This window comes from Pistacia vera, unplaced genomic scaffold (genome assembly GCF_008641045.1).
Source record: "Pistacia vera cultivar Batoury unplaced genomic scaffold, PisVer_v2 Contig246, whole genome shotgun sequence".
In the NCBI taxonomy this organism is placed as follows: domain Eukaryota; kingdom Viridiplantae; phylum Streptophyta; class Magnoliopsida; order Sapindales; family Anacardiaceae; genus Pistacia; species Pistacia vera.
In genome coordinates, this window is record NW_022196053.1 from 65682 (window position 1) to 87124 (window position 21443).

Below are 21443 nucleotides of genomic sequence, written 5' to 3' on the forward strand. Positions count from 1 at the left end.
AGAGCATGCATTTTTAAGAACTGAATAATGCACTTATACTTATCCAAATTGAGTGATTTTAAATTCTGGTGAATCCTATCTGTGCTAGTTTAATTCTGGAGAGTTTCATGTGGATTAGATTAAGGGCTGAATTGTTATGAATTTTACAAGTCAGTAACCTCAATTCTGGAAACAGTTGACAGAGTTAAATGAGTTGAAAGAAAATTGTGTTTTAAATAGTTATTGATTCTGAAATGACTTGAAAATATTACTGGATCAACATATATTTCTCTAGAATGCCCCATTGAAATTATGCTCGACTTGGTGAGTGGATTAACCAAATCTTCTTCCAAAAGCTTAAACCCATGTTTACATGTTAACGTGGATTTTATTTAAATGTTTTGATGAAGTTTGGTATATGAAATTATATGCATTCATGCTATATGAATAAAATGTGCTGTTGAGAGTAGAGAATTGGTTGAATTGTATACGTTGAGGTTCGTGATGTTGGTAGATGGTTTCTTGGTAAAAAGAAAAAGAGAGGGGTGCATTCTGTCAGTTTTGAAAGTATGTTTAAAACTTCCATTCTATCCCCATTTTGCATGGAATTTCATACGTTTTGGCATGATTTTCTTTATATGAAATGTGGTATATATCTTATGATTAGTGTCGGACACATGCTTGGATGTGATGTTGAAAGTATTTTTAATCTGGGTTAAACTGTCAGTTTTAAAACATGTTTGGAATTTTCAGTTTTAAAACATGTTTGGAAATTTTCAGTTTCACCCCTGGATGTGATTTTTGAATATTATGTCATATATGCATGTTATAAGCACATATGTGGTATGTTCTTGACTTATATATGTTACTTGAGATTACATGAGATGCATTATAATGGAGTTTAGTGATTTTGATAAATATGCTAAATGAGAAACGAAAAAGGGTTGATTTGTCAGTTTTGGGGCATGTTCATAAATCTATATTTTCCCCCCTTGGGCATAATTCATATTTTTCAAGCAAACTATGCATTTTTCATGAAGAAAAGCATGTTAGACTATATATAAGAGTAAAGTGGTTTTCAAACCACCCTACGAAGTACCCATCCCCCAGAGATACAGATTATTGGCTCTGCCCGACGATGCAGATTCCGCCGGGTTGACAGTTTCAGATTTTGCTCTGCGCATGCGTATGACATTTTATTGGCTCTGCCTGGGCGTTGAGTGGTCCGCCAGGTAAGACAGTTTCAGTGGCTCTGCCCGTGCGATGATAGATCTTCCGGGTATGACAGATTTTATTGGCTCTGCCTGGCGTTGAGTGGTCCGCCAGGTATGACAGTTTTGTGCTTTGCCCGCGCGATGACAGATCTTGCCGGGTATGACAGGTACATCCCTTGCTCTGCCTATGTGGGGACGCCCACCAGGTAAGACAGATTTCCCCGAGGGCTAGTTGCGGTGAGAGTTTTCTGTTATTACATCAGAATCAGTTTTAGAATGTTCAAAAATCACATTCAGTTTTTAGTATCTGCTACGAGCGATAGCCTCAATATGAGTTTCAAAATGTTAAGAGAGCCTTCAATATTAGCCACAGTTTTAAAATAAGATATCAGCTTATAGTTTTAGTATCAGTAAAAGCTACAGTATCCGTTTAATTTCAGTTATCAGCATAAAGTTTACAGTATTCCAAAACCAGTTATCAGTGCATAGCTTCAGAAAACAGTCTTCAATTTTATATCATCACAATAGTTATAAATTTAGTTACCAGATTTTTGTTTTGAGGTCATGAGTTTTCACTGAATGATGGTTTAGATTTTTGTACGATGATAAGTAGAGTTATTATTTTTCATAATCATATGCATTCTTGAGTGATGACATAGATGGTTGCAGCATGACTTATAGGAAATATTGTTCCCAGAAGCATAAGCACTTACAGTTATGTTTTAAGTTTCTAGAAAAAGAATTTTAAGCATTCAATGATGAGCTATAATTCAAAATTTGTTTTCAGCTTAAATGATGAGATTACAGTACTTAGAACAATTTTAGAAAACGAGTTATACATGCATACAGGAATGATTTAGTTACTTCCATAACACGTTCATAGAATCATGTTGTTTTCAGGATTTCATAAGAACTACTGCATGCCATGACTATTGTTGAAGAATGTTTTGCAAACTCTCCCCAATCCCCCACTCACTGAGTATTTCAGCTCACCCTTTTTTAGACCCTTTTTCCCAGGTTCACAGGAAGAGTCGTGCTGAGGAGTGATTCCTCTCGAGGTTGGGCCCTTACGTCATCGACTCATCATGTGTGTAAAAATGTCATGCTTGTTACCGCTACCGAATTATGTACATGTTTATCTCCTGTGTTGATTATAAAAGATATAAATATCTGATACCATCCGTTTTTGGATTTTATGAACGTACAAGTTAGCTTTCAGATTTTCAAATGTATATATGTGTGTGTGTGTGTGTGTGTGTGTGTGTGTGTGTGTGTGTGTGTGTGTGTGTTTATGCTTTCAAAATGAGTCCAAGCGAATGTTTTTATGAAAAACGTATTTAGAATACAGGTTTTTAGATTCCCACACGGCACGTCTCGGCCGCCCGAGTCTCATAGGTGCGCCCGGAGCTTATGGGGTAGGGAGGGTCGAGGCAGGTCGTGTCAGAGAGATTGACAGAACTGAAATGGAGGAGAAGGTTTTTCACACGATTAGTCAATAACCTGATCTTTTGAAAATATTTGGGGACATCTTGAAGAGTGCAGGCGAATAGACTAAGGTCTCGGACAAATTTGGCCACGAAAAAACTGAAAAACATCTCAGGAAGAAGAAATATAAGTGTTTGTGCGTGAACGGGAGCTTCTTGAGGTACTGTTTTTTTTCAGAGTTATTTCCTTCTTGGCCGATTGATGGATGATATTGGCTTGTGCAATTTGTAGACTTTAAAGCCTGAATTACGTTAAATCTCGATTTGCATTTCTTTTATTCGATGTTTATTGAATTTTGCAGAATTTCTGAAATCCACTTGCATAAAGAATCTCTACAAAAGCAAGAATCATGTTTTGCCAATAATCTAATGACTGTTTTCTCATTATCTTCCATTTTCAAACTTTCCTCCAAGATTCCCTGCCAATGTTGTTGGCACAGAGATTTCTGTAATTCTGGATCAAGAATTCTCAGCAGCAGTTTCTAGCCAATCCAAAACTGACAAATTGTCAGAATTTTGAGGGAGTCAAGCGACTGCAAAGTCAAACAAATTCAAGTTCAACAAGGCCAATCTGAATCTTGTTTTTTGGATTGTTTTCTTACATCTTATATACATTAGTTTTTTCACTCGACTTTCTCATTCCCACAAGCCAAACTGAAACTTCTACATTAATGTGGCCTGGCTGAGACTGTCCAGGAGTTGACATTCCTAACCATGATAAAACTCATCAGGATCTCTATCCTTAGCAGAAGATAGTTTCAATCAGTCTGTCAATCTCTTTATCACCAAACAGAGGATAGTTTCTTAAACCTGCAGGAGAACGTTGAACTGAAACAACAATTAGCATATGCAGTGCTCATACTGATAGCTGTCTACACTACATAATTAAAAATAGAGTAAACTACATGTTCCCACCCAAGGTTTAGCACAATGGTAAGTTCCCACCCCTGGTTTCATTTATTCCAGATTCACCTCTTAAATTAACACAGTTTCCTTAATTTTAACTTTTTACTGTATCGTGTCTTTTGAGCCGAAAGTGGTTCATGTTAGTAAGAAGTGGCTCACGTTAGTATCGCCCAAGCCGTCGGGTTTTGGCTTTTTTTGACCAATCTCGAACTTCAAAATAACTTTTGAGACCACCGTTAGACTCCTTATGACCTTTTCTACAAAACTCATACCTCCATTTGCAGTCATAACTCACTTTTCCGACCACTCCCACACTTGCCTTTTCGGTCGTTTTCTGTTCAATCAGAGAGCAACGTGTCATCGAAATACACCAACAAACTCTCCTTGTGTTTTAGTTTGTGTGGATCACGTCCGCCACCTGCTTGATAAAAGACCTAAGTCAGTTTTCCAGATTCCCTGGGTGGGAACTTGCCATTTGTCTAAACCTTGGGTGGCAATATGTCGTTTTCTCTTAACAGTAAAATAATCAGACAACAGATTGTACAACAAAGATTTTCTTAACAAGGGTTTTCCTATCACAGAAAGTTGAATAAATTGGGTTCAGATTAGACAACTGCCACTTCGCTTTCTATACAAGAGTAAATGCTGATCCACGTCATCAAGATGACGTCGGCTTGATGAAAATTTAAGAATCTTCTCTATCTTTCCTTCCATTTTAGTTTCCATTTCACGTCCATAGTCGCCACAACCTCCCCAGAAAATTACATTGATTCTCATTTGAAGAAACTGTCAGGTTTTTTTTGTAATCAACGACCACCGATCCATGGAGGAGGAGAGGCAGAGGCTTCACCGGGAAACGTTAAGTTTTGCTGAGAAAGTGAGGAGCAAGTTGGACCCTTCAGATTTTAGGTACAATTTTCTAGAACAGTGGCGTTATTATTTTATCGGAAAGATTGACAGAACTGAAATGTAGGAGAGGGTTATTCGTACGATCGGTCAATTTCCTGATCTTGTGAAAATGTTTGGTGACCTCTTGAAGGAAATAGAAGACTCTGCAATAATTTCTAAGAAAGAGAAGAAATAAGTGTTTGTGTTTGAATTGAAACTTGTTTTGCTACATGTGATGGATGATATTGGCTTGTTCTTGTAGACTTCAAAGACGAATTATGTTAAATCTTCATTTTCATTTGGTTTGTTTGATGGAGTGTGAATTCTTTGTTGTTGTGTTGCTGCCGTTATTACTGATGTAGAAGAAAATTCTGCAGAATGGTTTGCTTAAAATTTCCTTTTGAAAAGATCCTATACCCACTGCATAAAGAATTTTACAAAAATGAGAATCATGTTTCGCTAACAGTATGATGACTGTTTTCTTGGTATTCTCTAAACTTTTCCCAAAATTCCCAAACATTTTATTGGGAATTGCCAGAGGCACTACAAGCATCTTTCAGTTACCATTCTATCACTGAGAGACTTACAGAGAGAGGTGAGCGAGTTGGAAAATCAAGAGTACTGTATTTCCAATGCTTTTTGTTTTGTGTCCTGTGGCCTTGCTGGGACTATGATGAAGATGAGATTCCTTTTGCAGCAATGTCAAGGGGATGAGTAATGGGAGCCCATTTGGGGTTGAAGAACAGGCAAAGATAATGTCATATGAAGGGCAAGATGGGCGTGAAGAGAATTTATCTATCAAGAGGGAGTTCTCTGACTCTGATCTCCAAGCGCATGTAACTATTTTAGGTGAAGAAGAGTTTGATCCAGAGTGGATATACCTGTGATCCAGTGATTGGGAGGGTTCAGTTCTGGGCTTTACCTAATACAATATACAGATAATCATGATCTTTTAACGATAAAGACTTAAATGTAGTCATATCTATGTATAGAGCTATAAAAAGATAAATGTAACCACATCTATGTGTAAACCATTATTTCATAACTATAAACGTCTGGCTTGTGGGAACTTTTCCAAAGTTTGTACTAAATACTTCTGGTTCAATATAACCAATAGTTCCTAAGAGATCTCTCATTGTTATGATAATTTCTTTCTCGGGGCCCATTTTAACAAGGCCGAAAGCTGAGATCTTTGGACAAAAGTTTTCATCTAAGAGAATGTTATGAGACTTTATCAAAGTGCAAAATTTGTCTATTACAACCACGATGTAAATACTCTAGTCCTCTAGCAATGCCGATTGCAATTTTGTACAATGTTTCCCACTTCAACTTTGTCTCAGATTGATTGTACATTTTCGTATATGAGCTTTTCAAGTGATCTAGTGGCCAAATATTCATAGATTAGAGCTCTCCAATGACCATTAAAACATAAGCCTAAAAGAGTGACAATATTAACATGAGAAGTCCGATTAATGCTAGCCACCTCATTATAAATTCTTCACCATTACCTTTTGATTCACTTAAGACCTTCACTGCCACATTACGAGCATCAGGTAGAATACCTTCGTAAACATCGTCATAGCTCCTTGACCTTATTTATGCTTGAATGAATTGGTCATTTTCTTAATTTGTAAACAGCTTAATCTTTTAGGGGCTAAGGTTCCATAGTTCCTCAAAAAGAGCTCAATGTTAGGATAATTCTTAGTTTTCCTCATACAAAAGCCCATGCAAATATCTGATGATAATTTTCTCCAGAAGCAGAAAGCTAGAATTAATACGAACAATATTAAATCTCCAGTTAGTATCCGTGAATTCTATAGGCAGTGGTAAGTTGTAATTGTATAGCAAATATATTTAAATTTGTTTAGGAGCGACCACGAAGGTGTCATTAAGAAGAGAAAGGTTATGGATCGGAGGAATTTTATTCAAACAACTAGAGTTCAGAGCTTTAAATATCATGGCATTTGAGAGAAGAAGAGACCGGTTGTGGTAGAAGATTTGGTGGATAATGTAGTCGTTTTCGTTTAAGATGAGAACTGAATTTCCATAGTCATTGCATGAGAGTTGTAGTTAATAAAAGAAAAAAAAAGGGTAGAAGTAAAGACAGCTTGCAGTCGACAAGGTAGAGAAAAGAAAAAGAGAGTGAGTTTTTTTTCATCTCTGCACAGTTCCATCAAAGCTGTGATTCCACTTCGTTTGTGGTTGGATCGAGCTCAAATTTGGAAGAGAGACTCAGAACACAAGGAGCTACAATCTGAACGGAGAAGATCATATTTTGCGTTCTGAAACGGGTGTTTTGTATTCGTAAACAGTAACTTTCGGTTTTTGTGAGATCTTTCCAACAGCTTTTTCTTGTTGGTCATGTTTCTACTATGATGATGATGTTCTTATTGTGATTGTATTTCAAGATTTGTTTGTTCTTGATGTTTGTATTTACTGGATGCATCTTGTAAGCTAAGAAGAATCATTGTAAGACATTATTTTGTTGATAATGGAAGTTTTTTAAGTAGATTTCGATCTCATGGTTTTTCCCTTTGTATTGAAGGGTTTTCCACGTAAATTCTGGTGTTTTTTGTGTGATTGTTTGATGCTGAATTTTGTATACTATATTAGTGTGATTATTCTCTAGTCAATATTTCACAAAAATTGGATCCTTAATTTAGCACAAGTTGATATTCAGGACGGCCACTAGAGGGTTCTTACTGGCCTTAGAATGGGTAGCTTATATTTAGGCCATCGCCATAGTATTTGGGTACACAAGCTCGGTAATTGTGAGTCTGCACAGTACCCTAAGGTTGTTCTTGCCGAAAGAAAGAGAGTAATGAAGATACAAAGGCTTGTTATTAATGAAGAAATTAAATTTTGATCCATTTGTGAAGGTTAGAGAGAATGAGTGAATTGGTAATTGTGGAGTCTTTTTATGACAAGAATGTTGCCCGAAACTAATGATCCACTTTTTGTGAAATATTAACTAGAGAATAATCACACTAATATTGTAAAAAAAAATTCAGCATCAAACAATCACACAAAGAACACCCGAAAAACCCTTCAATACAAGGGCAAAAATCACGAGATCGAAATCCACTCAAAAACCTTCATTATCTTACAATTATTCTTCTTAGCTTAATAGATGTATTCAAGAAACACAAACATCAAGAATTTCCAAATCTTGAAATACAATCACAATACAAACATCATTATTATAGTGGAAACAAGACGAACAAAAAAAATGGATATCGGAAAGACCTCATCAGAACCTATAATTACTGTTCACAGAAGCAAACCACCAGTTTCAGAACTCAAAATCTGATCTTCACCGTTCAGATTGTAGCTCCTTGTGTCGTGAGTCTCTTTTCCAAAGTTGAGCTCAATCCAACCACAGGTGAAGCGGGGTCACAACTTTGATGGAACTGCCAAGAGATGAAAATAAGACCACCTACTTTTTTTTTCACCCTTACTTTATTTTTTCCTTTTAGTCACTACAAGCCCTACTGGGCTTTGAAGAAGGCCACCTCACATAGGAGGGACCCAGGCCCAACGCAGAAGGGAATACTGTTTATGAGAGACTCCAAACTGGGTCCTGGAAATCTGTCATAAAGTTACTGAAGTGATCAACACGTGTTGAAAGTCCTTTTGTTTTGATCTTAAACGCATTTTTTCAGGCGGATTTCTCATAACCACAGGGCAACCTGAAACTTCTAAGAAGTTGTGCAGCATTAGCATGTGAAGTTTCTGTGTTATTTCTGATACTAATTTTTCGTCTTAAACGTGATTACTATCGATTCTGGCTTCATGCAGGCGAGTTGTAGAATCTAAAACTCTTCTAGTTACGTATTACTTGATATGATTGAGCTTTCCAAAAATCTTCAATCATGATGTAGAATCCAAAATATGAAGTTCTGCAGACGGCAATGCATTGTACACAATTTGTCAAATGTTTTAACTCATATACTGAAGAAAAAAATTATAAAAAATGAAAGCTAAAAGATTTCAATATAAATTGGATTTAGATAACACAGCTGCTACTTCGTTTTCCGTACAAGTGTAAATCTAAATACTGATCCAGCGTCGTGAATATGACGCCCTTTTGATAAAAGTATGAGTATCTTCTTGATCTTTTGTTTCTTTTTAGTCACCCCTTCACGTCGGTACTCGCCATAACGGCACCAGAAAATTACATTGATTTCCTTTTGAAAATAACAGTTAGGGTATTAGTTCTTAATCAGACACCAATCAATGGCGGAAGACTTGAGCAGGCTAGTTGCCAACTTGAGGTTATACGTGGCAATGTTCAATTTCCTTGAGGAAGTGCAGAGTAAGTTGGATCCTTCAGATTTTAAGTACAATTTTCTACAACCTTTGCTTGATTTTTGCAAGGGAAAGAATATTGACAGAACTGAAATGGAGGAAAAGACTTTTCACACGATTGGCCAATATCCTGATCTTTTGAAAATGTTTGGGGACATCTTGAAGAGTCTAATCGAGTAGAGTATGGTCTAGAGGAATCTTGGTCATGGAGAAATTGAAAATACATCTTAGGAAGAAGAAATATAAGTGTTTGTGTGTGAATAGGTGCTCCTTGAGGTACTGTTTTCTTGGAGTTATTTCTTTCTTGTGAAGGGCTTGTGCAATTTGCAAACTTTAAAAGCTTGAATTATGTTAAATCTTGATTTGCATTTCTTTGGTTTGATTGTTTGTGTTTTCGTTATTGTTTTCTTGGTGTGATTAATGATGTAGAAGACATTAAATTCTTCAGAAATTTCCAAATTTAACTGGGTTCATAATATATTAGACAGCTGCTACTTCGCTTTCTTTACAAGTGTAAATCCCAATACTGGTCCACGTCATAGACGCCATTTTAATAACAATTTGAGAATCTTCTCGATCTTTCCTTTCATTTTAGTCTCCATTTCATGACCATAGTCACCATAAACGCACCTGAAAAATTACATTGATTCTCATTTCAAGAAAAGGGTTAGAGTTTTTCTTAATCGATGAGAACCGATCGATGGAGGAGGAGAGGCAGAGGCTTCACCGGGAAACGTTAAGTTTTGCTGAGAAAGTGAGGAGCAAGTTGGATCCTTCAGATTTTAAGTACAATTTTCTAGAACAGTGGCGTTATTTTTTCATCGGAAAGATCGACAGAACTGAAATGGAGGAGAGGGTTATTCGTACGATTGGTCAGTTTCCTGATCTTGTGAAAATGTTTGGTGACCTCTTAAAGGAAATAGAAGAATCTGTAATGATTTCTAAGAAAGAAAAGAAGTAAGTGTTTGTGTTTGAATAGAAACCTCTTGAGGTACTGTTTTCTGCGACTTATTTCGTTCTTGGTGGATGTGATGGATGTGTTGTGAGGTGGCCATTGATTTATGCCCACGTGGAAGTCAAAGTTTAATTTGGGCAGTCAAAGTCATTTTGCAAAAGCTAAGGGGCAGTTTTGTAAAAACTAGCCTTCAATAAACCTAATTCAATTAGGTTTTGCTCATTCCCATTTCTCTCGAGTTTTCTCTCTTAGTTAACAGCGAGAGAAAAGTTTGTTACGAAATGTTGGATGCGCTGGAGATTTGAAGAGCGTTGATGGAATCAATGGTGGTGGTAGGTCTTAGTTGGATTGTTTTTCTGTTTTCTACTTCTGTATAAATCTATAACTAATACTTGGTTATTTGTGTGGTGTATGAGAGGTGAGGAGATCTGGGTTTACAGAGGGGTTTTATGCACTGTGTAAAGGGTGATCGTAATCTCTGTAAGGTTCTCTTTTCTCATAGTGAAAATCTGCTTATTGCCCTGGAGAGTGGATGTAGGTAGTCTATACGATTACTGAACCACTATAAATCTTTATCCCCTTTACTTTTTAGTTCTTATTCTGTTTATTGCTTTGTGGATTTTATCTACTGATTGAACTAGAATTTATCTGCTGTGTATGAATGTTGGTTTTGCTTTTGGTTTTGCGGTTTGGTCTCTTTGATTTCAACAAGTGGTATCAGAGCTAGGTTATCATTCTAGCACCTAGGGCTTTTTCTAGGTTAAGAGATCTTTTGCGAATCTGAAGCATCTAGGCTTAGATCTGGTTTTCCTATTAACAGCTGCAAGTTAGGGTTTCTATTTAGTCTCAGGTAAATTGGGGCTTTTTTTACTCTAGGCATCTGTGAAGGGTAGGAACCTGGAAAATGTCTAAGTTTGAGGTGGAGAAATTCACAGGGGATAATGATTACGGATTGTGGAAGATGAAAATGAGGGCTATCTTAATTAAGGATGGTCTGTCTGATACTTTAGAAGGTGAGGATAGCTTACCAGACTCCCTATCTAATAAGGAGAAAAAAGACTTATTAGAAAAAGCCCACAGTACCTTAATCCTAGGTTTAGGGGATAAGATCTTAAGGGAAGTTAAGAAAATGAAAACACCAGCTGAAATTTGGGAAAAACTAGACTCTCTATACCTATCAAAGTCCTCTCCTAATAGGTTAGTTTTAAAACAGAAACTGTTCAGTTTTAAAATGGATGAAAACAAAATATTAGGAGAAAATATGAATGATTTCATTAAACTTGTACAGGATTTAGAAGGGCTTAGTGTTAAGGTTGAGGATGAAGATTTAGCAGTGATCATAATTAACTCACTTCCAAAAATCTTTTCTAACTTTGTGGACACCCTTAAGTATGGCAGGCAAACCCTAAAACTAGATGAAGTAGTGGTAGCAATTACTGCTAAGGATGCTGAATTTAAAAAGGAAGGTAAACCAGATGGTGAGGGGTTTTATGTAAGAGGAATGCCTAATAAGAAAGGCCACAAGAAGGGGAATTTTAGGGGTAGATCAAAGTCCAAGTCTAAGTTCACTAGGAAATGTTTTCACTGTCATAAGGAATGTCATTTTAAGAGGGACTGTCCTGATAGGAAGAAAAAGTCAGGGGAAAAGGATGCTAGTGGGAGTGTAGATATAGCTTCTAATGGTTATGAGAGTTCTGATGTGTTAGTAGTTTCTGAAAATGAAACTGATGTTGAATGGGTACTTGATTCTGGTTGTTCTTTCCACATGACTCCAAATAGGAGTTTTCTGTCAAACTTTAAGAAACTAGAGTCTGGAAAGGTGTTGATGGGAAATAATGCAGTTTGTAGAGTCTTAGGAATAGGAGATGTAAGGCTGAATTTGCATGATGGAAGCTCAAAATGGCTCACTGATGTTAGATACATACCAAAGCTAAAAAGAAACTTAGTTTCTCTAGGAAGTCTAGATTCAATTGGCTATAGTTATAAAGCTCAAGGTGGAGTCCCTAAAGTAACTAAAGGGTCCTTAGTTGTTATGAAGGGTGAGATGAGGAATGGGCTGTATATTCTAAATGGTTCAACCATCACTCGAACAGCAGTAGTATCCTTATCTTAGAAGTCTAATAAGACAACTTTATGGCATAGGAGATTAGGGCATATTAGTGAAAATGGATTGGTTGAGCTAAGTAAGCAAAAGACTCTAGGAGGAGATAAAGTAGAGAAGCTGGTTTTCTGTGATCACTACATTTATGGGAAGATGAACAGAATCAGATTTAGTGTGGGAAACCACTGTTCTAGGGCTATTTTAGACTATATCCATTCAAATGTATGGGGACCAACTAAATATCCATCCTTAGGAGGTTGTAGATATTTCATCAGCATAATAGATGACTATTCTAGGAGGGTCTGGGTTTATTTCTTGAAAACTAAGGGAGAGACTTTTAGGAAATTCAGAGATTGGAAAGTCATGATTGAAAACTAAACAGGGAAGAAAATTAGGAAACTTAGAACTGATAATGGTTTAGAATTCATAAATGAAGAGTTTGATAATCTGTGTAGGGAAAGTGGAATCTGAAGCATAGGACAGTAAGGCACACACCCCAGCAGAATGGTTTAGCAGAAAGGATGAATAGGACCATTTTGGAAAAGGTTAGAAGCCTATTATCCTGATCTAAGTTACCCACCAGGTTTTGGGCAGAGGCTGCCCACACAGCAGTCTACCTAATTAACAGAATACCCTCATCTGCTATTAGTTTAAGAACACCCATGGAAAAATGGTCTGGGCACCTTGCAAACTATAGTAACCTTAGGGTTTTTGGCTACATTGTTTTTGTTCATGAAAAAACAGATAAGTTACAACCTAGGGCTATTAAGTGTATTTTCTAAGGATATCCTGATGGCATTAAGGGTTATAAATGCTGGGATATTAGAGGGAAAAAGTGTATCATTAGCAGAGATGTTAGGTTTAATGAAGATGAGTTGGGTGGTTTGAGTCAAGAAGAGAGTAACAATGCAGATAGAATAGAGGTGTTCAATCTGGATCTAGGTGGAGATTTTCCAAACAATCCTGTTTCAGACTTTGTTTTAGATTCCCATATCCAGGAGGAAGAACCTAGTTTAGGTGAAAATAGTGATAATGATGATGATGGTCATGACTTACAAAATTATCAACTAGCTAGAGATAGGGAAAGAAGGGAAATTAGACCACCTAGGAGGTACTCACATGCTGACATGGTTGCATTTGCTCTTCAAATTGCTGAAGAGATTAATGATGAGCCTAGGACTGTTAAGGAAGCTATGATTAGTAAAAATTCTAGGGAATGGAAACTTGCCATGCAGGAAGAATTTGAGTCTCTAATCAAAAATCAGACCTGTATCCTTGTTAACAAACCTAAAGGTAGTAGGGTGGTTAAGTGTAAATGGGTTTTCAAAAAGAAAGAGGGTATACCAGGGGTTGAAGCACCTAGGTTTAAAGCTAGGTTGGTAGCCAAAGGTTTCACACAGGTTGAAGGAGTTGATTATAATGAAATTTTCTCACTAGTTGTGAGACATACCACTATCAGAATTCTTTTAGCCTTAGTAGCTTAGTTTGATTTAGAATTGGAGCAATTAGACATCAAAACTGCTTTCTTGAATGGTGAATTAGAAGAAAGAATCCTGATGGAGCAGCCTGAATTGTTTGAAAAGGGGTCTACAAACCAAGTTTGTTTGTTGAAAAAATCACTGTATGGATTAAAGTAGTCACCTAAACAGTGGTATAGAAAATTTGACTGGTTTATGGTGAATGTTGGATTTATTCGAAGTAGCTTTGATTGTTGCTTTTATTTTAAGTGTTTGTATGGTGAGTGCTACATTTACTTGGCTTTGTATGTGGATGCTATGCTTGTAGCTTGTAAAGATCTTTCTGAAATTGCTAGGTTTAAGGAAGAGATGAGTAGACAATTTGAAATGAAAGACTTAGGGCAAGCTAAGAAAATCCTAGGAATGAATACTGAAAGGGATAGAAAAAATGGAAAACTAATCCTGTCACAAAAAGAATATGCTGGAAAAGTTATCAGGAAGTTTAACATGAGTAATTCCAAACCTGTCAAAACACCCTTAGGACAGCACTTTAAACTCAGTTCAGTTCAATGCCCAGAAACAGAAGAAGAGAGGAAGGAAATGGATTGCATCCCATATGCAAATGCAATAGGGAGCTTGATGTATTTGATGGTGTGTACCAAACCTGATTTAGCCTTTGCAGTTAGTTCTGTAAGTAGGTTTATGAGTAATCCTAGGAAGAATCATTGGGAAGCTGTAAAATGAGTGCTTAGGTATGTGAGGGGTACAATGACTACTGGTATTGTTTACAGCAGGGGACAAAATCAGGGTAATATCATTGTAGGATATGTGGATGCTGATTATGCAGGAAATGTAGATAGTAGGAAATCCATGACTGGTTTTTGTTTCTCTTTCTGGAATAATCTGGTTTCTTGGAAGGCTAATCTGCAGGCAATTGTTACTTTGTCAACTACGGAAGCAGAATACATTGCCATTATAGAGGCTGTCAAAGAAGCAATGTGGCTCAAGAGAATGCTTGAGGAAATGGGTTTGAACCAGCAGCAGGTTCCAATCAAAAGTGACAGCCAAAGTGCAATTTTTCTGTGTAAAAATCAAGTGTTTCATGAGAGATCAAAACACATTGATGTCAAGCTACATTTCATAAGGAATCTGATTGAAGATAAAGCCATCAAGGTGGAGAAGGTTCCTGGTTGTGAAAACCCAGCAGACATGTTCACCAAGTCTGTTGTCTTGGACAAGTTAAGGCTCTTTAAGAGCCTTCTTCACATTGAAGAAAAGTAGAAGGAATTTCCAAGGCAGTAAGTGAGGGCAATGATCAAGTGCCAAGGTGGAGATTTGTTGTGAGGTGGCAATTAATTTATGCCCACGTGGAAGTCAAAGTTTAATTTGGACAGTCAAAGTCATTTTGATAAAGCTAAGGGGTAGTTCTGTAAAAACCAGCCTTCAATAAACCTAATTCAAATTAGGTTTTGCTCATTTCCATTTCTCTCGAGTTTTCTCTCTTGGTTAATAAAGAGAGAAAAGTTTGTTATGAAATATTAGATGCGCTGGAGATTTGAAGAGTGTTGATGGAATCAACGGTGGTGGTAGGTCTTAGCTGGATTGTTTTTCTGTTTTCTACTTCTGTATAAATCTGTAACTAATACTTGGTTATTTGTGTGGTGTATGAGAGGTGAGGAGATCTGGGTTTACAGAGGGGTTTTATGCACTGTGTAAAGGGTGATCGTAATTTCTGTAAGGTTCTCTTTTCTCATAGTGAAAATCTGTTTATTGCCTTGGAGAGTGGATGTAGGTAATCTATAAGATTACTGAACCACTATATATCTTTGTCCCCTTTACTTTTTAGTTCTTATTTTGTTTATTACTTTGTGGATTTTATCTGCTGATTGAACTGGAATTTATCTGCTGTGTATGAATGTTGGTTTTTGCTTTTGGTTTTGCGGTTTGGTCTCTTTGATTTCAACAGGAGGCACTACAAGCATCTTTCAATAGGCAATTCAATCATTAAACTTAAGGTGATAGAGGTGAATGAGTTGGGAAACAAAATACTACGTTTATAACCTGTAGATGCAAAAATCTACCTTTATGAAAGTAGGGACTGATTTCATGAGGTTGAGACCACTAGCGATATGTTGTACCTGCACACGCAAGAAAACAAGCGTGAAGCAGATGGAAAACACCAGGATGGTGGTTGCCGTAGGCACTCCGAAGCCCAAGTCAACAAGGCTGAGTGAGACTAGTTTAGTGAGGGTTAGGGAGAGAAAAGGTTACCAGAAGTCTAGTCGGAGACTGTAACTACAGATGTAATGCGAAGTTCTTAAGAGTAGGAACTTCGGGGTCTGAAGGTGTAATGTCTTTGTCCCTTGTGAGAGGGTTGACCTCTGTTTAAATAGTGACTACATAGTCTTCGAATCCTAGTGGGACTTGGAGTCCTTGCAGTTGTGGCTTTGTGAAAGAGTGGAGCCTGGGTTCAGTTACCTCAGTAGGAAAGGGAATCCCAGCGTGCCTAGGATACGGATCTTAGATGAATCAGGGTAGTGATTGACCTCCTTGGTAGAGTTAAGACAATACTGGAGCATATAGGTGACCCTAGGCTCTAAGTTGATCGTAAGTCCAGAAGGTGTTCTGGGATCAGAAGGTCTAGGTCCAGATAAGCTGGTAATGAGGCCTAAACGAATCGGGCCTCTGTTGATTGGATCCAAATGGTAAGCAACTGGGAAGGCATACCAAACAGGCCTCATCTGCAGAACTCTGTTGTGGGCCTAATTGGAATTGGGCCCTAACTTCCAGCTTTGTTGAAGGTGTCTTCGTCTTTGGGCCGAGGATATTTTTTGGCCCCAACACAACATTTTCTCACAAATTTTCTCTTATAATTTGACGTTGTTGCTCGCAATTGGTCAACTTACAAATAGACAGGCGAGACCTATAACGAGCAAGTGGAACTTATTTGCAAACTGGTCAATCGTGAATTATCATGTCGAGATTGTAAAAAAAAAATTATGAGAAGAGGTTGTAGGTGTAATATTACTCTGAAAATCAAGAGTACTGTATCTGTGGGTCGACAAAGTAGTTCTTATGTGCAATGGAGAAAGTCTTGTGTATAAAGAAGCAATCAATGAAGGTGAGTTGCATCAGGTCAATGTGTCTGACATACATACATACTCCTCATTGACGGGTGGTATGTGCATCAGTTACACAAAGGTTTTGTCTCTATGTGAGAAAGTGAAGCAGAGGAATCTGGTTATTGAGATTTGGGTTTTGAGGGTTACTTCCAAAATATGTATACTCCAAATCATTGTCATTAGTTTTGTCTATTAACTATGCCCTTTTTATTTGGCCCATAGAATTGAACCTATGACCAGTTAGTAACTTATACTTTCCCTCGGACATGCAGTTGAAACTAGATAAATTTTCTCATTGACCACCCTTATTAACAATCCAATTGAATCTTATTCAGATCTAAAAGTTTTAATTGACGAATCACCCAATAGTGGTTATATTTTGAAATAGTATTGTGGCTGATTTTCTTGCAAAATCTAATGACAATTTACTTGTTATTTCAAAGAATTTATGAGTACTATTGAAACATATATCACCATTCTCTCTTACTCGAATTAATTTTGAGCCTTGGAAGAAAATTAGTTTAATTTTGAGCCTTGGAAGAAAATTAGTTTAATTCTGAGCTTATTATGGGAGTGCATAGTAAATATAAATACAACTAAAAATACATAGTTTGCATTGAAGTCACAACAAAGTAAATTGACCTTAAATTTCTCCGTCCCAGATCTCTTCAATGGACTTGTAAGGACCCTTCTCTGACACAAATTGCTGAACGATGTTCCCTCTCATCTGTGGAATTTGTTCTATTTTCTGAAGTTCTTCAGCACTCAACTGCCAGTCAAATATCTCAAGGTTTTCTTTCATTCTTTCTCTGTCAAAGCTCTTCACAACTAAACTTACTCCTTGCTCATAAACCCACCTGAGAGAAACCTTCACATATACAAAATAAAGCACAGAAGAAGTCAAGCATTAAATCTCGTCCTTCCACTCGAATATATTACTAAAATAAGTTCAGATAACTTGAAAAAAATTGGAATGAACTGACTCAGAAATCTAATTACCTGAGCAACTGTCTTTCCTTTAGCAATTGCAATCTCTTTCAGCACTTGAGAATCCATGACTCTGTTAGTTCCCCAAACTACTCCTTTGGCTCCCAACGGCGAGTAAGCCGTTATATGGATGCCCTTTTCCTCACAGAACTCTCTCAGCTTCTTCTGTTGCCAAACTGGGTTCATCTCCACCTAACCAAAATATCAAACACGCGTGTTTATTCAGCTATATCAACACTAGAAACATAAAAATTTTGTTAAAGAATTGACTTCTAACTTGATTGACAGCCGGAGGGATTTTTTCAGAGGCAAGTAATTTCTCAAGCTTCTTGCAGGAAAAGTTGCTGACTCCTATGGATTTCGTAAGTCCAAGCTTTTGACACTCCTCCATGGCCTCCCACACAGACTCTATATCCATCGCCACAATATCTTCTGTTTTAAATGGAAACCCTGTGCCCCGTTTCAAGCTTCCCGGAAAATGAATGAGATATAGATCAAGATACTCCAACCCAAGATTCCTACAATGAAACAAAAAATTAAAAATTTTCACATAAAAATAGTCTCTTAATTAATGTTTGGCCTGATTACATTACTTGAGAGTTTTTTTTATTGCAGGGAGGACAAGGTCACGGTGTGCATCGCCGCACCAAAGCTTGGAAGTGATGAAAAGCTCATCGCGTGATGTGATGAGACCAAGATGTAAAGCTTCGGCTATGGCTTCGCCAAGAGATTGCTCGGTCCCGTAGAGTGCAGCAGCATCAAAATGTCTATAGCCGAGTTGAATTGCATGGAGAAAATATTTTTCTACAGATTCAGTCGTGTTGAAAGGAAATTCAGCGGTGCCAAAGCCTACAAGAGGAATGGTTCTGCCATTTGAGGCTAAGGTTGCTACTGGAACAGTCAACATTTTTTCTAAAGATTTGAGGCTAAGGTTGCTACTAGAGGAAGTTCTGTGGCTTGAATTTCTCGAATACGATCGATGGCTTTATATGAGAACCAAAAGTAGAGAAAAGATAAGTACAATAGGTGACTTGTGGATTTATTGCCACAGTGATAGTGAGTTTTGGTACCCGTATAGCTATTTAAGATATAAGAGCAGATGACATTGAGTTTTGGTACCAGGTTGACATCAGTAATATGTAATTTTCGTTTTACTTTATTTTCTAATCATGTGCATTTTTGAGAATTTAAAAGGGACGCGTAATACTGGCTTCATTAACACGTCTTTCTTCTTATTTCTGATGAATTTATGGTACATATATGAACAAAATTTATGGTATCAATAATATGTATTTTATGGAATTTTATTAAATTTGACTTAATGATTTTTGGCGGGTTAAAGTGTTAGATTTTGAAAGTTTTTGGGAGTAACGTAATAACTGAAATAAGTGAGGACTAAAGGAAAATTTATTAGAGACGTTGATGAACAGTAATCTCTTGAAAGAGAGAAAAGAAGAAGAGAGAGAAATAAAACTGAGAAGAGAGAGAGGAAAGGGCCAAGAGAATGTGATGGTGGTGGCTGGAAAGAGAGATTGTCGGCGAATAAATTACGGCGATCAGAGAGAGTGAAGAAAGATTTAGCAAAATGGTGATGGGGAGAATTTGCATGGAGAGTCTATTGGATTTTGAATCAGAAGGACAAGCAAGGGTGCTATGAGAGGATTCTGATCTTGCTTCAGATCACTGTTTTTTAGCTTCAAAAGGATTACATTAACAAATCCATCCATCGTCATCAAGTTAACTTAATTGGGTTAATGTTTGTTTATGCTAGCCGTCTTGTTGGTTTTATAATATATTTGAGTCATGGGGATATCATGTCTAGTTTGGAATAAATTGCTAGTAATAGTATGCATTTTGTATACTTGTGGAGTATCTATTGGAGGTTTGTATGTGTAGACTTTGAATGTTTAATTGTCTATGACCCTTTCCTTTTGCTGGAAATTGGATATTAATTTGGAATCTACAGGTCTGATTATTTTGGATTGTATGGGTGTAGTGCGCATGGGATGTTTTTACTAGAATATTGGCGTTGTGTAATCAACTTGGTCGTTGAATTGGAAAGAGATCCAGTAAATGGGTGGGCTGGTTGGTTAAATTAGATAATGAGGCCCAATTATTTTGATTCGGGTTATTAGACTTAAATTATAATTAGTGGGATTGATAGTGTTGATGGGGTTTTTGGGTATTATTGCTTAAGTGAGCCGGCCTATAAATGTTGAGCCCAAATTATATTGGTTGGGTTTTGAGTTGAATTAATTGGTGGGCTGCCGTATTAAGAATGATGAGGTCCAGTTACTTTGTTTTGGGTTTTGAAATGGATTGTAAATGGTGGCATGGGTTTTCAGTAGATCTGACAAAACAGGCGGGTGGGTCAGGTCCAAATGGGTGTAGGTCTTATGAGAATGTATCCAAAACGGTTCGATTTAAATGGGGCCAAAATATTGAATCTGTACCCTACTCTATGTGGGTACGAGTGGACCCCTAGGTATCCCCATTATTTATTCTAATTTTCAATTCTTGCAATTAGAATTTTTGCAGTTTTAATATTTTACAGTTACACCCCCACAATCAACTAAATTCAATTACTCCAATTATACTCCAACGTCAGTCCAACCATCTCATTCTTGGAATTTAGTTTTTTAAATACTTAAAAGTTTTATCAGGTGAGGCCAAAAACCTCTCATTAATAATACTTCCACTAAAAGAAAAATAAAAATCTGGGCTCCGTTTGGTTCAAGATTGGGAATACTATCTTGGTATTCCCAAAAAAGTTAAACAGTAAAATACCCAAAATCTCTCATTTTTGGGAATACTATTTTCAATATTATTTAATTTTTTTAAACCCTCTAAATTTGTTAATTTAATTAAATACCCCTAAATATTTTTTTTAAAATTATAAAAACACCCCAACAATCCACATTTACCAGATTCTGGCCACCACTACCGAAAAATGGCCGGAATTTGGTAGGATGGCGCACTACCGGTTGAATCTGGCGGTAGTGCGCCGATCNAAAAAAAAAAAAAAAAAAAAAAAAAAAAAAACTTATTGGTTGTTATAGACTTATAATCGGTAGGAGGGATTTATTCCTCTTCCAGGTTGGTTGACTGGTTAAGTAAATAAAAGGAAGCAAAGTGTTGATTGCTGTCCTCTGTTACTTATCTTTCTTCTCAGAAGAGAAGACCGAGTCTTCCATAAAACGACAAAATAACAGGAAAGGAAATGCAGACGAGAAGAAGATGAGCAATTAATTGTTATTTTACCCTTTAATCTGTAGTTTAATTATTATTATTTTTTTCTTTTAAATGATTTAACAAGTAGTTAATAATCAAAACATTCATTGTATTTTTATGATAATATATGCACAAATTGTTTTGCTGGCTTTTGGGATCCATCTGTTTGGTACGCGCCCAAGTGACAATGAAATGTGATACACGGAAGTGTGAACATGAAGCCGCCGACATTGACTAAATTAGAGGCTTGGGTTCGATCAAAAGCACGTCGATAATGTTATCAATAAATGTCGAGAGATGAAAGAAACCTGCATGGCTCGTTGTTTCGCTTTGAGACAAAACTCAGCTGCGTCGAAGGGGAATCCATGGATGGTTGGTTCATTGCACCTTCTCCATGTATCATGAAGCCGCCGACATTGACTAAATTAGAGGCTAGGGTTCAATCAAAAGCACGTGGATAACGTTATCAATAAATGTCAAGAGATGAAAGAAACCTCCATCGCTCGTTCATTCACTTTGAGACAAAACTCAGCTGCGTCCAAGGGGAATCCATGGATGGTTGGTTCATTGCACCTTCTGTAGTTGCAATCTATAGTAAAATGACAGCAAATAGGGATGTCCAATCATTATCTTTTATGTGCATAGTCAAAAACAACTCACCAACAGGTGGGCCTAAATCACCCCATCTTATTCTTCATATTCTTACTACTGTTACTGCACTCATAACTCCATAGAAATTGTGGTTGCTTTTCATCTTAAACGTGATTACTATTGATTCTGGCTTCATGCAGGCGAGTTGTAGAATCTAAAA

The 21443-nt window shown here is 37.0% G+C and overlaps 1 protein-coding gene across 1 annotated transcript; it reads right to left on the reverse strand.

The window, feature by feature from the left end:
- Positions 1-16959: 16959 nt before the first annotated feature.
- LOC116131928 (non-functional NADPH-dependent codeinone reductase 2-like) lies at positions 16960-18445 on the reverse strand. Its single transcript, XM_031417598.1, has 4 exons — positions 17995-18445; positions 17679-17919; positions 17414-17593; positions 16960-17282 (listed from the first exon to the last, which is right to left on the reverse strand). The coding sequence occupies exons 1-4, from the start codon at positions 18306-18308 to the stop codon at positions 17058-17060; spliced, it is 960 nt and encodes a 319-aa protein (XP_031273458.1). The 5' UTR covers positions 18309-18445; the 3' UTR covers positions 16960-17057.
- Between the last annotated feature and the right edge of the window lie 2998 nt (positions 18446-21443).

Coding starts and splice junctions, on each gene's coding strand:
- LOC116131928 (XM_031417598.1), bottom strand. CDS start 18,308: ATGTTGACTGTTCCAGTAGCAACCTTAGCCTCAAATGGCAGAACCATT. Junction 17,594..17,678: donor TCCCTCCGGCTGTCAATCAA/GTTAGAAGTCAA, acceptor TATTTTGGTTAG/GTGGAGATGAACCCAGTTTG. Junction 17,283..17,413: donor AAGGAAAGACAGTTGCTCAG/GTAATTAGATTT, acceptor GTATATGTGAAG/GTTTCTCTCAGGTGGGTTTA.